The following is a 17,228-nucleotide window of genomic DNA, read 5'->3' as shown; positions in this document are numbered from 1 at the left end:
AGATCAAAAATGCAGTGGCTTTTACCACTGCTCATTACAGAGAAGCCACTGAAGTCAGTTGCCATAGAAGGCAATGCTCAGAAGCAGAATCCAGTTTGCTGGCAAACTCCTTAGTATTGTTCTGCAATCTTAACTTCACTTGTGAGCTGCCTTGTGTTTCAGGTTTTATAGGCAACTCAGATAATTCTTTCATCTTGTCTCTTGCTTCCCTTTTACCTTTAAGTCATTGAAGTATTTAAGATGAATTTGACAGCTATTTATAATATTTGTGTGCAAGCAGACAGAGATGTTTTAAGAGCAAATCTTGAATATTTGTCTTCATCCCAGTTTCCATCCCACCTGCATTTGAAAGTTCTTATTTAAAAAGAAATCAAATTCATATAACTTCTATTCCACTGAAATTTTGGATTTGCACCAAATGTTCAGGATCTGAATTGCAGGTTTTTGGTTAAATATAGATTATCTTGAAACAGGATCAAACTATTCATATCAGTTCATTGTATAAATAAGCCCACTGTCTTTAGGAGGAAGTGGCTAAAGGAATAAGCATACATAAATCAAAGGGAATAGTATGACTAATATGATTTTTGGGTGATCTTTATATAAATATCCTGAATAAATTTTATGATAATAAATTCATTCAGGAAAACATTATGTCATATTTAAAACCTATTTCTTACATGGAGCACAATTCGCTTTGTTAGTCAACATGATGATATTTTAGATCTCAACTGAATTTGTGTTCCTATGATTGTTCCTTCCATTTCCTCTGGTTATAAATGCAGTAAGAAAAAAAAAAAAAAAAGAAGAAGAAAAAAGAAGAGAAATAAAAATAAATATAAATGCTTCTTGATTCCAGCGGGAGAATCTTAGGTGTCATCCTCACCTCCTGCTGCATGCAGCAGGTAGACATGCAGCATTGTGGAGCAGTTGCTTCCTAGGACCCAGTCCCGTGACACTTTCTTCTATAGGTAGTTTGCAGGTCTGGCCTTCGTTTCCCTGCTTTGAATTGATGACTTCTGTGCCCACAGGCAGAAGATGGTATGACAGTGGAGTTCACTGCAGCATTCTTCCAGTGAGATTTCACAAGTTTCTCAAATGACTGAATAACATCAATCAGGGCTTCTTCTGACTGTCCTCCCTCATCCTAAATGAAAAGATATTTAACTGAACCCATTTCATTTTTTATTCATTCTTGGGACCCTCCTTGAGGAGTGCATCTGTGTGTCAGGAATTGCAGCTCCTGCCAGAACCTTGCATTTAAGGATCAGCAGGACCTGCAAGGCAGCAGCTCAGAGTCGACAGAGCTTCTGAGACTCTTCTCAAGATGAACATGGATTTGTATATTGAAGGATGAAACAGGAATAGTTACTTTTGAAAGCACAGAGGAAAACAGCATACAACTCTGTTGGAAGAAATATGGAGGAGACTCCATAAATTAGGTGGAGCTTTCCAATCTACTTTTTCTTTTTGATATTTAAAGAATTTGTCCAAACTTCTTCTGTCAGTCTGCTTGCCGCTCTTTAATTCACCTCCCAGAAGAAAAAATGCAATTAGAAGGGGAAGGGGAAACCCTGAAGTATTTTAAAACAGAACTTTAAAATGCTTTTAGCTGCAGGATACATTTAGTGGCATTAGAATTAATTTTGCTGAGGTTTTGTTCAAGGAAATAAATATTGTTTGTCTGCTGAAAATAACCAAACTAAGGAAATGCAATAATATATTGCTGTCTCTTGAGTTCAAGAAATAACTAAGATTTTCTAATCTGAACTATAAATTATGCACAAACATAGTAAACTGAACTGCATCTAACAAACTGTACATATCTTTAATTTCTAGGCCCATGTGCTTTGTTAAGCAATTGGAGATCCCTCAGTATGGCTACAGAAACAATGTCCCCACCACCACACCCCGCTCCAACTTGGCCAAGGAACTAGAGAAATACTCTAAGACTTCGTTTGAATATAACAGTTATGACAACCATGCCTATGGCAAGAGAGCCATAGCTCCCAAGGTGCAATCCAGGGATATATCCCCCAAAGGATATGATGGTAGGAGGTGCACACTCTTATACATGAGAGACAAGTTTGCAGTTAATCGTGTTGTTGTATATGTAAACATCATACAAATAAGACATGTTTTCATGTTCATACAGTATTATGAGGAATGCTATCATATGTAAGTTATTTTAAAGGCCTTTTAAAATAAATGGTTTTTATACGGTGCTTGCTTCAGTATTGTTGCACTGGCAAAAGACATCTCCAGCTATTAAGCTCCTGGGATGTATTGAGATGGCAATAAAAGCTAAGTAATAGAGATAATCCTTATGTTACTGTGTGGGAGACCTGGCCTCAAGGGTCACATTAGGATTCTTGCCTCCGTGCAGCATTTCAGGTAACCCAGAAAGAAAACATACTTGCTTTGTGGGGATGTGGAAGTAGAAAACATGGGCCTCATTGTGCTTCAGAAATCACTGCTACATACTTAAAGAGGCATTTTTGCTTATTTTGTCCTCACAAATACACTGGTTGAATTCTCTGGAAAACCGAACATATTTAAAATGTTCAGGAGAAGCCTGATACTAGCTTCAGTTCAGGAGAAGACAATGGATAGAATCAGTCAGGCAAGAGGTTTTTTATTAGGAGAGAAAAATAAACTACAGGATAAAAAAGGATTGTCATTTTCAAGATATCAGGAATTTTTCAGAACAATACATTTATATATGCATATATATTATATATGTATATATATATGCATGCATATATATATATACATATATACGCACACAAAACTAAACCATACTTTTTTTTTCTTTTTGAGTGCTAGCAGTTTATTTTTTTGGTTAAAATATTTGATACTACTCAGTGACTACTATAAGAAATTTCAGGCAGGTATCAGATTTTTTGTTTTAAGAAAACAGAGGGAAACATACTGTACAGAACAATTTATGCTATTGCCTGAACACAGACTGACATTTAAAAGTAGTTAAGTGAACAAATAGAAAATTACTATGGCTCTTGCCTTTATATGTCTGATATTTTGGTTATTTTCCTTTCTCAAAGAATTAACAGACATATTCTTGCATTATAGCAGAAAGGAAGAGGGCTGTGAAAGGAAACCATTTTTAGTAAAAGACCTTTTTTTTTTCCTCATACCTTCATCTTATTTGTCTTTATTAGTATAAGGGCTTGAACAGTATTAAAAGTAAAGCACTAATTGTAATTGTGGTTAGGAAGATAGTGAGTATACATTAGTATAAGGTAAATTAGATATTAAATATTGTATATGTATCCTGTCTACTCATGTAGAACGGAAAGCATCACAATACTGCTGGGGTTCCTGTGAAAAAGCTTATTTTCAGGCCCCTTTTTCAATAAATAATAACAAACTTCACTTTTTCTCCCAAACCAACAGGATTTGACAATACATGTAACATTAAGCACAAGTTTACAGTGGCCTTAAATAATAAATGGCTATGTTGATACAGGTCACTGTCTTTATGCACACTCATCTTCCTTTGATATAAATAGGAATTTTTCTTGGCTTTAGGATGGGACAAGGTTTCTTCACTGCTCATAATGTGAGCCAGGGGGTCTGAGGGACAGTGCATACCTGTGACTGATGCTGGATAGCTGCTGTAGGGGGCTCGTGTGTGCTGGGAGCAGCAGAAGCCTGTAAACGCTGGGGCGGGTTGGCTGCCAGCAAAGGCTGCTCCATGGCTTTGTTCCATACTCCCGGCTGTGCTGGACACAGTGCACACTTCACCTGGTTCCAAGTGCAGTTTGGCCAGACAGACCTGCCAACATGGTCCCAGAGGTGGGGCCTGACTTCAGTTCTTCTTTTCCCTGTTAGTGATTTTCATGAAACCTCTAGGATTCGCATCTCTGAAATTTCAGAACTACTCCAACATACTTGGCTTAAATTGGCTCAGGAAAATCAGTTGAATTCTTAGAATGATGAAGTAAAGTCCTGGGCACACTGAAATTGTTAAAACATTTTGGCACTGACTTCCAGTGGAACAAGGATTTTGCTGATAGTTATTGTAAATAACTGAATATGAAAGAGATTTCAGGAAGAGATTCTTCACTTAAAAGAGCCACTTCAAAGCCACATAGTATTTTTAGGTGGTTTTGTATTTGCATATTAAAAAAAAATTATTATTGCTACTAAAGTCTTTATGGAGGTCCAGAGAGCACACCTGTTATGTATATCAGTAAAGCATGTTTATATAAAAGCAGATTCAGTTCTGAAAAGTCATCCTGAGGAAACCAAAAGTACATCTAAGGTTTTGGGGTGAATGTGCAGGTAAACTGCTTTAGTTCTGACTATATGAGAGAAGTAGTCTTAAGGATTTGAAAAATCAATAGCTTCACATGTCAATTCTTTTTTAATTGCCAGCTAGTATAGTATTTTCATCATCAGAGATTATATCTTCAGTGAGTGTAGAGTTGGGAGTGACATAAACATAAATAGCTTCTTTGAATTGTTTCCTTGATATTTTTTTTACAGTATGGTTTACTAAAAAACAAACAGAAAATGTATACTTTGGATTATTGGGTGACCTAGTAATTCTTGACAATTTTTTTTTTATTTTTGGGCTTGTTTTCCCTTTGAAACCAATTGCATAGCGTATTGGATGCTGGGCTTATGGTATACGGCAGTAAAGATAAGAAAAGCTGGACACAGCAGGCAGTGGTGATGACAACACTTTCAGTTGCTTAGGAGATGGCAGGAATTGTTGTCATCCCACCAATAGGCCTGGGTCGTTCTATCAAAACACTGAAAAAATGTTGTGAGTGGGATTCATCTGACCATATCCAGAATTTTGTAATGTTAGCATCAACAGCTGGGTTTGGCACCCCTTTCAGATTCAAGAAGAAGAGTAGATGCTTCTCTGATTTAATTCATCTTTTGCTGAAGTGCTTGTTTAAAACTGGTCAGGTGAATCATGGCCTGAAAGTTCCTATTTTTTTCCACTGACTTTATAGGAAGCCTGTAATGACTAAGTCAGGTACCTGAAATTAGGTGAGATGAATCTTTTATTGTACAAGTCAAAAAAAGTGTTGAAACCATAATTAATTTACTAAAACATGCAGTATTTAGACCATACTGGGGATGAAGGTGCCTGGGCAGAACTGAATTCCACTCCAAATACCTTCCTTTTGTCTTGTTGTGTTTGGGAATCTCTCCCACTCCCCCATTGTTAATTAGTCAGAGAAGCCTTTAGACTTTGAGAGGTTCTTTGTAATCAGCCCCTGGGCATAATCTGATGGAAGCCCAGTTTGGGTATGCAGCTGGTTAGATCTGTGTCTGTTTTTAGTGGGGAAGGTGTTCTTCACATTTGGTTTCGCTCTGGGTTACAAAGCATAGATGGACTGCAGAGCTTCATAAACCTGGTGCCACAGGGGTGGGCATTGTATCAAGCAGAGCTATCTGATATTGAAACAATGCAGCTTTCCCTTCATTAGTGAACAGATTGATTTTATTCATTAAAAATGTTTCTCTGAAAAGCTAATGTGAAATGAACAGTCTGGGTTATGTGACTCATCTTCAAATGTACAGCTGTAGTAAAGTTAAGATAACCATGGCCATTTCTCTCCAAGTAAGTTTTGCTTAAATTATTGGTAATCTGAAACCTAATAATTGTGTAGCATGCTTATAGCACTTTACATCTTCAAAGTGTTTTGCAAGTGAATCACAACACAGCTAAATTTTAGAAGCAACTTTCTGTTTGTAGAGAAAATTAATTCAAGGGATAATGTAGTTTGACCAAGGCCACAGAGGAGTCCATATCAGAGCCTGCATGAGTTTCTGATGGTTAGTCCTATGTATAAAAGCTGCCTCTTTCCCTCCCTCTCTTTAGCACACATTCTCATATATATATATATAATTTCACATGTAATATGTCTCTTATGTCTGTCTAAATGTGACCTGCTATAACAAGACTAACATTGTCTGAAAATGACAAAAGTCTTATTTGTTTCTATGATTTTTGAAAGATCTAATTTGGCAAGTTCAGTGGTACAGAGTGCTAGCTGTGTTAACATAACACAGTAAAAATTGAATTATTAAATTACTTGCTTCCTCAAGTATAAGAAAATTCTTGCGTGTCTTGGATACTGTAGCAAAGTAACAATGGATAAATGCTGAATTTTTAATGACCACCACTGACTACTATATTAATAATGATACTCTTGAGGAACAGTTCACAAATTTATTATTAGTGGATAGCCTGCTAGTGTAGTGCTACTATGTGTTCAAAACAAAAAAAAAATGTGATGAATGTTTAGCATTCACTTCACTTAAAAAAAAATCACACCCTGTGCATTATGTGGCTTTCCTGAGAAAACTCCATCTGTTATGATTTAAGTAAAACACTATTTCCTTTGCAGTAAAAATAATGCCATGATTTTTTTCAGTTCTTTAGAGAAAGGAAGATGTCATAAACTCTAGCAGAGACATTTTGCTTTCAGATTCTTCTTTTGAACCCTGTCTGCCTACCAAAGCAGCCATGGTTCACAAATGGGCTGTGCTCATGGGAGCAGATTATTATATGTATGTCTGTTCAGACAAATACAAGTGAAGAGCCTGGCATTTAAATGGAGCCCATCACGGAAGAGCTCTGTCTAGGGCCTGACCTTTTTTGTATAGCTCTCTAATCAGCATGCTAGTTGGTTATTGTTACACTGTGCTATAAGGTATGATCTCTGCAGTATACATTTCCATCTTAAGGGGTAGTAGTTGCTGTAATATGCATGGATGTATCCTCTGACCTTGACTTTTATTTTTTTTTCCGAAAATACATAAACTTACACATTTTGGAGACGAGCTCATACTTTCTTGCATTTTTATAAACACTTTTTAAACAGCTCATCTGGGAAGAGGGTTGGGGAAATAAATGGGCTAATAGGGCTGCTTGCCCTTACTGCTCTAATACCTTTGGTTGCAAGGAGCATTACTTAAAAGCAGCATCAGTGCTGCCTTGTGCTTAGATAGGCTGGACATGAGCACTGGCAGTGCTTTGGCTCTTCTGTGACCACCTGTGGCTTGTGTCAGTCAGAGCACAGATGGGCATCACTGCCCCACAGTGGGAGCAGGGAGGGGTGTCTTTGGTCCTTACTGGTTTTATGAAGAGTTATAGGTGCTCAGGTTGTTTGAATGGGGAGGGGGGATTTTTCACTTGTACCTGTTGTTGCCATATAAACAGCCATTGCTTCTGCCTTTGTGCAAGTCATGGTAAAACTAACACATGACAACCACCTTTTTTCTCCTGTCGTGCTCCTGTCTTTGAGGTGACCAGTGCCATAATATTTGCCAGTGGTGTAGGAGGAAATAAAGCTTTTAGGAAGCATGAGGTGTTTGAGGACATATGGGTGGTGCTGTGGCCCAGAGGCCAAGCTTATCAGCCTTGCAGTAGGTTTGATCTCCAATTAATTCTGGGGAGTTCTAGGCCTTAAACTAACAGTTCCTCATGTAAATAGGAAAAGGTCCCATAGTGTTTCATTGCCTGACATTAATAAAAATGAATGAGCTGAGCAGATTGTACCTTATGTCTGACTATATATGTGGGGTAAAAGCAGTGTTTGTGTTTTTATTGTTTTATAAATCCAGTCTGTTTGTCAGAACAATTCATGATCATGTCATGCAGATTTTTACAGGAGGTTATTTCATGCAATTTCACACATGTAGCATATAAAACTCACAGACAGAAATCAAGAAATACAGCCATCATTCTTATTGCGGGCATTTTTTTTTTTTTTTGGCATTGGTTACTGTTCCTCATTATAAATTTCACCTCCAGCAGTTTGTTTTCCTCTTCATTTATGCAGAATGCTTCTTCTTTTGAGTCATCCTTGTCATATTTCTTCCCACAGCTAAACGCTACTGTAAGAATTCAAGTCCAACCAGCAGTACAACAAGCAGTTATGCCCCTAGCAGCAGCAGCAATATGAGTTGTGGTGGAGGCAGCAGTGCCAGCAGTACCTGCAGCAAGAGCAGCTTTGACTATACTCATGACATGGAGGCAGCACACATGGCTGCTACTGCTATTCTGAATCTCTCCACCCGCTGCAGGGAGATGCCTCAGAACCTCTCCACTAAGCCTCAGGATCTCTGTGCAAGGGTAAAAATCAGTAAATCTGTTTGTTGATAAAGATTTCTCTTAACTGTACTTGCTCTGCAGCCCTGATTGAGAGAAAAGCTTTAGTAAATGTTGCCTTTTTTTTCCCCCCTCAAAATGAACATAATCTGGTGGCTCTGCTAAAGCAGGGAGAAAAAATACCAAAAGAAAGATACAAATTGCTCACAAGTATTGCAGGAAATCATGATGGTTTTATAAACTAATGATACTGATACCATGTACTCCTTTTTTAAATTTGTCTCTTACTGTAATTATAAAAGATGTTTGGATTGTTCAAGTGGTACTAATTTCACTACTGTTTAGGTATTGTTTGGTTTTTTTTTTTTGAAAAATGCAAATGTTCATACATTTGGCAAAGGGATTAAGATTTAACTCTGCATTTTCATTTAAAAGGCACAAATGGGACCTAAGCTTGTAAGATTAAGTGCAGAGAAATCTGTGGTGCTGTATGTTACAATTTCTTGCCTGTCTGTGATACCAGAGTTTTTAAGTCAATGCATAATATATTTGAAATGAACCAATCCTCCAGCACAGGTGACTTCAAATGTGCATAATAGTCTTGTGTAGTGACTGCTGTTCTGTATGTCCATATAAAATAGCCATACAGATAAAAATAAAAGCTTTTGTTATTAAGCTTTCTGTATTAAGAAAAAACAGTGTGCTATTAACATTCGTCAAAGATTTAGTAGATTTCATTTTTAACTTTAAAGTTTTAGCTCTGATAATTGTTCAAAAATGAGTATTTAACATGCACAAGCAAACAGTACAGTGCTGCCTACAGGAGACCACTAGATGGCTGAGCAGACAGATGCAGTGCAGAGGAAACATTTTTATTCTGCTTGTAGAGAGATTTTGAGCTGGCAGACATGTTCTCTTCTTCTCCTATAGACAAAGGTTTGCTTTCTCTCATTGTGCAAACCACCTCATGTTATGATCATTCATAACAAACTAAAGTTGTAGCAGTATTAGTAATAATCACGCTCTAAGACAGAATGGACTTTGTTTTCAAAACTGCTTTTTATATTAATTGATTTAGTACTGTTCAAGAGGGAAATCTCTTTCTCTCATGTAAATAAATGCAGTTCTTCTCTATTCAGTATGATGGGAGAAGTTGGAATACAGTGCTAAAAATCTTCTGTGTCTAAGCCAGAAAGGGCCTCTTTCCTAATGTGTCACTATATTGCAACCGAAGGAATAAGTCTGAGAAGATAAAAAAAAAAACTTTCTAAATTAAATTAGCCAGATATCAGCAATTAGATATAAGCTTTAACAAAAGGCAGTATTTCAGAAAGAGAGATTTGCATTTGCAGTGGTTTCCTGCAGCTCTGTTGTTACTCAAGAGGAAGGAAAGTCACCAGACATAAAAGGAGTCAGTCAGAGTCACATTCATTTCACAATGAAACCAAATTTATCCTGGAACACTTCGTTTTTGGAAAGATGAGGGATTCTCTATGGGCATTTTTATCTTATCTGTCCTTAGTTTTTAAATTTTGTGTTCATTTTAAGATATTGTATTTCTCCTTATCTAGTATAATAGTCAACACTTGTTTGTTTCTGCAAAAGAGCCCATACTCATCCCATTTTTCACAGTACCAGTTGTCACAGAAATTGGAACAAATTATTATCAAAATAGGTACATGAATTGTTAATACGTGTTCATCTGCAGGGAAGGAGCTGTGAAACTTAAAAATGCATTTCCTCATTGACAAATGGTGTCCAAAAGGACTTCTTTTGGTACCCTACCTCCCTGTTTAATTTTCTGACATTATCTATTCAAGCACTGACTACAAATGTAAAAGAAAAAGAAACAAAGGTTATTTAATGTTAGCTGTTTTTTGTTTCTCCAATCACCCAGATGCATGCCATGACTGAAAACAAGAATTATGCAGATGTTACCTCACAGGGTACTTCACCTGTCACAGAATAAATCAAGAACATAAAGACAATGGCAAGAAAATACCTTTAGAGCTTTCTCCTTTATGTATCGTATTTTGCACTTACATGCTGGGTGGCAAGAAGGGTACTGAAGACTCTCCCCTTTCCCCCCAAACATCAAATTAGCCATTCAGGAAGAAATCTACTTTAACAGCATTAATGTTGTGTAACAGCATCATGCTATGTGTAGGAGGGGGCTCAATGCTTACAATCTATACAGGAATGGAAAAGCATTTTATCATTCTGCTAGGCAATCAGATTGAAGAAGAGGTAGCAGTTTGCCAGTGTGAAGCTGAATTAACAATATTTTTCTTATTTTGACAGAATCCTGATATGGAAGTCGATGAAAATGGGACGTTGGATCTGAGCATGAACAAGCAGAGGCAGCGAGATGGCTGCTGCACCATTTTGACCCCACTGGAGCCAATGTCCCCACAACGACAAGCCGTGATGAACAACCGCTGTTACCAACTGAATGAGGGTGACTGCTGGGACTTGCCAGTGGACTACACTAAAATGAAGCCAAGTAGGATAGATGAAGATGATTCCAAAGAAATTAATGTATGTCTTTTTCATCTATATAGTTCTTGTTGCAGTCTAATTTTGGTAATTCATTACTTTTCTGGAATTTGGAGGGAAATAGGAAGCAAAATTAGTATGTGACAAAACTGGTGAATTTCTACAAAAAGGAATTTTTTGCTGGTTAATCTTTAGGACTATATCATACTGGCACACATCTGATCTGTGACTAAGTTCCATAAGACAGCATTTGAACCATGAATGTGAATCATGTTTTCTAACAGCATCATCTTGTTAACAAATATTTTCTGCAGTAAAGATGTTTTGCTGTATCCAGATTATGTTACTCTGTATAAGCAAGTTGACATAACCGTGCAGTACTGGGATAATCATCACTGAAGACAAGATATTCTCCCGAATTTGAAAACCATAAATGATGTGCTATTTAAAAGCATGTATTACTTAGAAATCAATTTAAACAAAGTAGCAGAGCAAATGTAAGCTTTCAACTAATTTTCTAGATTACTTATATATTCTTGATAGCTCTGTGTAAGGGCCTGCATTAATGAAATACTTTTTTTCAAAAATACAAAGGAGAGATATAAGAAATCAGTGTTACTTTTCTACTTATAATACCAAGACAGCAGCAAAACCCTTTAAAGAGAAGAGGCAAATAAAGAAAATATGTCAATGAATTTTTATTGCTTTTCAAAACAGAATAGACAGGACACTGAAGAGGTCTGCTGACAAAGTTCAGTGATGCTGCTTTTTTCTGTCAGGCTTTGACACTTATCTATTCTGCAGCTTCAAATCCTGCACTCAGTTCAGTTTAGTTGTTTGAGGACTTCTACTTGGTTTACAGCTAAAAATCAGGCTAATCATTTGTGTTTAACACATCTCTTGCCAATTTAATTAAACCATAAAACTATTCTCAGTATCTTTGAAATATATAATGAAGTGGGATTTTCCCTAGATAGCCCGAATGCATTCTAGCTTTGGTGGTACAGTTTTGCTATTAATTTCACTGAAGTTAGCAGGAAATCTGTCACTATCAAGGAAATGTGAGGTAAAGCAGCATGTTTTTTCCAAGAACTCCCTACTTTTACTATGTTGTTTATAGCACCATCTGCAGGAATCCTTGAATCCCTGCATTTGGCCACTGCATTCCTGAAATAGATAGGCTTAAATTTCGGAACATCACTAAAGTTAATTACAAATTATATCATTCTGTCTTGCCAGACAGATCCATTGAGATTTGTCCCAGACTGAGATGCTGTGTGTAGATGTTAAGATTGCTTCTCTTTCATCTTTGAGGTGTTCTAAATCCTTTAAAATGCTACTTAAGATGGCTTTTTGATGAATAAGATACTGCATTTAGTCATCTTTTTTGCATTTCCTCTCTCGTACATTGACTTTAGGGAAAAAACCTGAGTCTTTAAAGGAAAATAATATGACAGCTACAGAAAAAGCTGGAGTTTTTCCTTTGTCTTTTTCTAATTAAATAAATTATATATTTCACATATTGTGAAGTCTTAATCAAAATATTCAAATATTATTCATAAGTTTAGTATGTGAAAGAATATAAAATAATTTCATTAATTTTCTCAGTCAGAATAGGATAAGAAGGAGATACCATCTTATGACTCTGCTTTGCATTATTTTGTGCAAGTTGTGACCTTCTCTAGCTGAAATTAATATATATATATATTTGCCTGTAGCCGGAAGATTTGGATCCTTTCCAAGAGGCACTTGAAGAAAGAAGGTATCCTGGTGAAGTTACAATCCCAAGTCCTAAACCCAAATACCCTCAATGCAAAGAGAGCAAAAAGGATTTAATAACGTAAGCATAATGTGAGGTGAAATTATTTATCTCCTTTTAACTTTTTCTCTCTTTGTCTTTTTTTAAACCAACGAATACATATACGCCTTGCAGTATGAGCATGCAACATTTGCAGCATATAAATGTTTCAAACTGCCAGTTAAGTAAAGTGATAAGCTAACGTGTATTTGCTTGTTCTTAATGATGCTATATTGTATGGAGACGCCATTTTCATTTAAACCTGTTCATTTTGCAGCTTTTCGATTAGGATGCTTAAAACCCCTTGCAGTCATTGCAGCTAAACTGGAAACAATGAAACTTTTAAAAGTTTTTTTTTAAACATACTTACTATTTTGGCTGTTTTTGTTTTTGTTTGGTGGCAGATGTCCAACACCAGGGTGTGATGGGAGTGGTCATGTGACTGGTAATTACGCCTCACATAGAAGGTGTGACTTCATTTTTTTCATGGTGGATTCTGTCTTTTCAATTTATTGTTTTCAGCTTACCTCAACAATGCTGTCAAAGTAAAACGTTGAACTATGTGTTAACCCTTTGAGTAATATATGTTGATCTTAAAAGCATGCTAATTTGTGTGTTGTATAAACGTCTTTTATTTTTAAATAGATTACTAAAATTTCCAAAGTATTCCTTAAGCATTTAAGTAGTTAACCCAGGAATCTCCAATATTTTTGTTATATTTTTCTAGTTCATAGAAAAACAAACAAACAAACAAGAACATTTACAGTATGTAATTTTGGAAGTAATATTGATAACTAAATATATTCAGAGGGTTAACTATATTACAGAATTCAATATTACAGCACTTGCCCCATCGCTTTTCTGCATTACAAACTTTTACTTTTTAATTTTTATGTTGTGTTTGTTTGACAGTGTTCAGTTAATAAGAAGATTAACATACTTGTATGTCCTGCCATGTCTTACAGTTTATCTGGCTGTCCCTTGGCTGACAAAAGCATTCGGAGTATGCTGGCCACAAGCTCACAAGAACTCAAGTAAGATATAAAGAACAAATATTTTCTTTATAAGTATTTATTTGACTGCAAATTGTGTAAAGTTTTATCAGAAATTAGAAATGCTGTCTGGAGAGCTGCTGCAGAAGGGGCTGATCATGCTTGGAACATGTATTGAAGTCTCTAGAAATTCCATACAGAGGGGCTCTGTACATAAGTCTGTTGGCCTAGTATGTCCTTTTGTGTGTCTGTTAGGCGACAGGGATGGACAAAAGACAGAACTTCTGGAATTTGATCTTAATGTTTGAATTCCTATTCAATTTTTTTCTGAACTTTGAGTTTGCTAGTTAGAACAGAAAATTCCCATACAGATGTGAAATCAGACTGATGAAACATTTCTGATTACACAAGCAGTAAAGCATTGCAGTTTCTCAGACACAGTTGGAGGGAGAACAATTTGTTTTTCCCAAACGCTTGCATAATTTTCCCCAGGTTCGTATCATTGCTACCAGCCTAATGCATTTTCTCATGTGACTATGTTTTTTTAATGTTTACTTAGTTATCCCCTGCTTAAAACAAGTTCTTTACTATTCCTTTCAGTTCTTTGGAGTAACAGTTTTGAATGATGAATGTTAGAGAATCATGAGACATAGCTTTGTTCTGTCTTCCTGCACATATGCTCTACTGCAACTCTTTGTGTGGAAGAACTATAGCACATATTAGTGCTATGACAGGGCGGTGCTCCTGAGCTGGTGATTTGGTTAAGATGGAAAAATGTTCACAAGAAATGAGGAAAATTCAGTAAGGAAAGTATGAATGGATATCACATGCTGCCATACTGCTTAGCAGTACTCTCTTTTACAAACCATTTCTTGAGTTCAGTACATATGCTGATTTAAAAAAACCAAACAACTCTTGATGTAAACCATGGGAAAAATAAGAAAGCAAGCATGAGAAAACTGCTGGAGTAAAACTGATCTCTAGTTTTACCTAATCTACTTGCTAGAGGTAAACAATACATGCAAAAATTACAGCTGATTTCCCACAAAGTAAAAAATAATGTTTTGAAACTATTAGTTTAGGTCATGCTGATATATGCTGCCAGAAGAATATGTGATATGCAAAAGGGGATGTAAATGAAATCAGGGTAAACATTTAAGTATAGACAGAGAAAGTCACGCACACCTCAGAGAAACTCAGATTTGGACCTGGATTTTGGGTTGGGATGGGTCAAATACTAGAAGTTAGAGGAAATATAAATGCATAAGCAAAACACAGCAGAAGACTCTTGAGGCAGCATGAATATTTTAAGCAAACCCTTTATAAGGTTTCTACTTATCTTAGGAAGCTGTTTCTGAATTACTTCATCTTCTCTGCTTTTCTCAAACATCTGCAGTCAAGGCTGCCAGGTAGAAACTAGGAAGAAAAAAGTCCCAAAACACCTAAACTTGAGATCCCACTTCTATGTCATGCCACTCTCTCTACTTATTTCAAGTTTTTCCTAAGTAAAATGCAACATTAAGTTAAAGTAATATTTTTAGTTTTAAAATCAATTATTTATTATTCATTAGCATAAGTTATTAATCTAGCAGTTATCATTATACCAGTTGAGCACATAAAAATCTGTTAAGTTTCAAAATGACAGAATTTTAAGCAGGCTTACTTAACTCAGTTCTCCTTTATATTTGCACTATATGGCAATTCTTTGTTTTCTGATCATATATTTTTCCACAGGATAACAAAGTAAATCATTGCACAGGACAGATAGTAGTCATTGTATAAGCAACTGATTAAATTCTTCTCTTTTCCTTTATTATCCCATGTGAGGCCCTGCCTGTTATTCACTCCAGTTTTCTCAAACTGCCTTCTGAAGATAGACTTATTCATTCACTCACACATTTGTCACTACCATCACATATGAGTGTTTCCTAATATATTTAGTTATTTAGTTATAAAAGAATTTTGTTTTCATCTGTGGTTATACTCTGAAGTAAATAGGGTTGGTACTATCTTCATTTTAAAACAGAAATTTAGGCATATAATTTTGATTGCTCACTTGGATACTTTTAGGACTCAATTTGTCAGTTCTTCACTGAAGTAGAAATTGTAGAGAACTGTATATGTTCAAACCCTTTAATTTGCTTTGAGTTATGGGAATTTAGCAGATCTTTGTAATGTAATTGACCCTTTGTGAAAAGGGATGTACTCTGCAGAAAAAGCAGGAGAGTCCAGTTCCAGAGCAGCCATACTGTCCTTTCTCCTATCCCAAAACTCTAATCAGTCCAGCTTCCGCTTGGCCCATTTACTCTGTCCTGTTTTTCTTCATCATTTTTTTCTACATTGTTCCCTGTCTCAAGCTCCCTTGTCTGATCAGCCTATCTCCTGCCTTCATCACATTTATATTTTTATTGTCCTCTGTCTCTACATCCTGTGAAGTTGGTACAGAGACAGAAATAAAGCATCTTAGCATTTCCCACATATATTTCAAAGCAGGGAAGTAGGAGTCCAATGGATGGCAGCGTCCTTTACACAGCTCTCATTTATGCTCTTCTTGTCTGCTTAAGATGGAAGAAGGTGTGATCATGTAAATGTAACATGCATGCACAAATCAACTAAACCAAAGCTACATAAGAGAATTTGATTTTGAAATTTTTGAACTGTGAAGTCCTCAATTTACATTGTGTGTGAGGTCTGGGAGCATAATTTCCTTGTTTCTAAGACAAGGAAGCAGAAAAGAAGCAGAAGTTCCATAATATGGGATACTACTGGCCATCTGTCAGGCCAACAGCCACCATGGGATGTTTTGGTGTCTGCTCCATAGCCTGGGCTGCTGTGTTAGCAACTGCAGTAGAAGCTTTAGTGATCTGCATGGACTGGCACCAGGAGGAGATGGGGAACATTGCTGGGATGTTTCACACACATTTGCTGACAGTGGAGGAGTAGTGAGAATCAGTAACCTTGGCTCCTGCTCCAGGCTGTAGAGGGAAGTGTATACACATTTTTTACCTATAACACAAGCTGAGATCCCTTTTGTCCTTTCCCTACCAATCTGTACTCTTCTCATCTCTTCTTCATCTTTTATTTCTTGTTCAGGTTTTCAATGTATTTTTTTCCATTCTTCCGCAAAGACTTCAGCCTTTGTAAAATTCTTGGCAAATACTTGTTTAATGTTTAGAGTACAGAGAACAATTGATAGTGTAGCAGAAAAACTGATAGTGTAGCATAGGAATCATATTTCTGGACTGCATAATTTGGAAAGATTTAATACTTTCATGGCTTTGCCATGCATCAGATATTACACATGTGCTGGTAAAGCTTTCATATCATATTTTACTGATACATGATCTCTTTGTGTGTATTTTACAACACATACAAATAATGTATAATGTAGCTTCCTAACTGGAATTTTGCTAACACACTATTTTTTTCTTTTTTGTATTCCAACTAAAATACAAAATAGCAGACATTTCAAATAATATTCATTAATAATATCATTCACAATCAAAATAATATAAGGATCCTACAAGGTTAGAGAAATGTTTATTTTGCGTAACAGTCATGCTTATTGTATTGCCATTTGGAAATTCTGGCTCCAAGATTCCGTTACTCACATTTCCTGGCTCTCAAAATAATAATGTTGCAACTTTCAATTAAATTGTTCAGGATCAGTCCTTTTCAACCATGCTTCTCATCTGTAAGGGTTCTTGCTCAGGTTTACCATGCAAGTTGCACAATTTTTCATTTTCATCCAAAGCTCAAATAGGAAAGTGAGAACCTTTGTGCATAGTTTGTCAGCTAACTAAAGCATTTACAGCTGGTTAGTGATCTCCAAATAAGAGGACAA

At 36.2% G+C, this 17,228-nt stretch overlaps 1 protein-coding gene across 19 annotated transcripts in view; it reads left to right on the top strand.

Moving 5' to 3' along the window:
- MYT1L (myelin transcription factor 1 like) overlaps window positions 1–17,228 on the top strand; it is a 305,006-nt gene that overhangs the window by 236,771 nt on the left and 51,007 nt on the right. For 10 of the 19 annotated variants that reach the window (XM_077782400.1, XM_021551206.3, XM_021551208.3 and 7 more), the window contains 6 exons: window positions 1,840–2,051; window positions 7,875–8,122; window positions 10,400–10,636; window positions 12,313–12,434; window positions 12,797–12,859; window positions 13,358–13,426. In XM_077782400.1, the coding sequence (XP_077638526.1) occupies window positions 1,840–2,051; window positions 7,875–8,122; window positions 10,400–10,636; window positions 12,313–12,434; window positions 12,797–12,859; window positions 13,358–13,426 (951 nt within the window). The remainder of the gene's footprint in view (window positions 1–1,839; window positions 2,052–7,874; window positions 8,123–10,399; window positions 10,637–12,312; window positions 12,435–12,796; window positions 12,860–13,357; window positions 13,427–17,228) is intronic. The other 9 variants (XM_077782409.1, XM_077782407.1, XM_077782406.1 and 6 more) reach the window with 2 other exon arrangements.

Source organism: Lonchura striata, chromosome 3, assembly GCF_046129695.1.
Source record: "Lonchura striata isolate bLonStr1 chromosome 3, bLonStr1.mat, whole genome shotgun sequence".
Classification (NCBI taxonomy): domain Eukaryota; kingdom Metazoa; phylum Chordata; class Aves; order Passeriformes; family Estrildidae; genus Lonchura; species Lonchura striata.
This window is presented reverse-complemented; position numbering and strand designations above follow the sequence as displayed.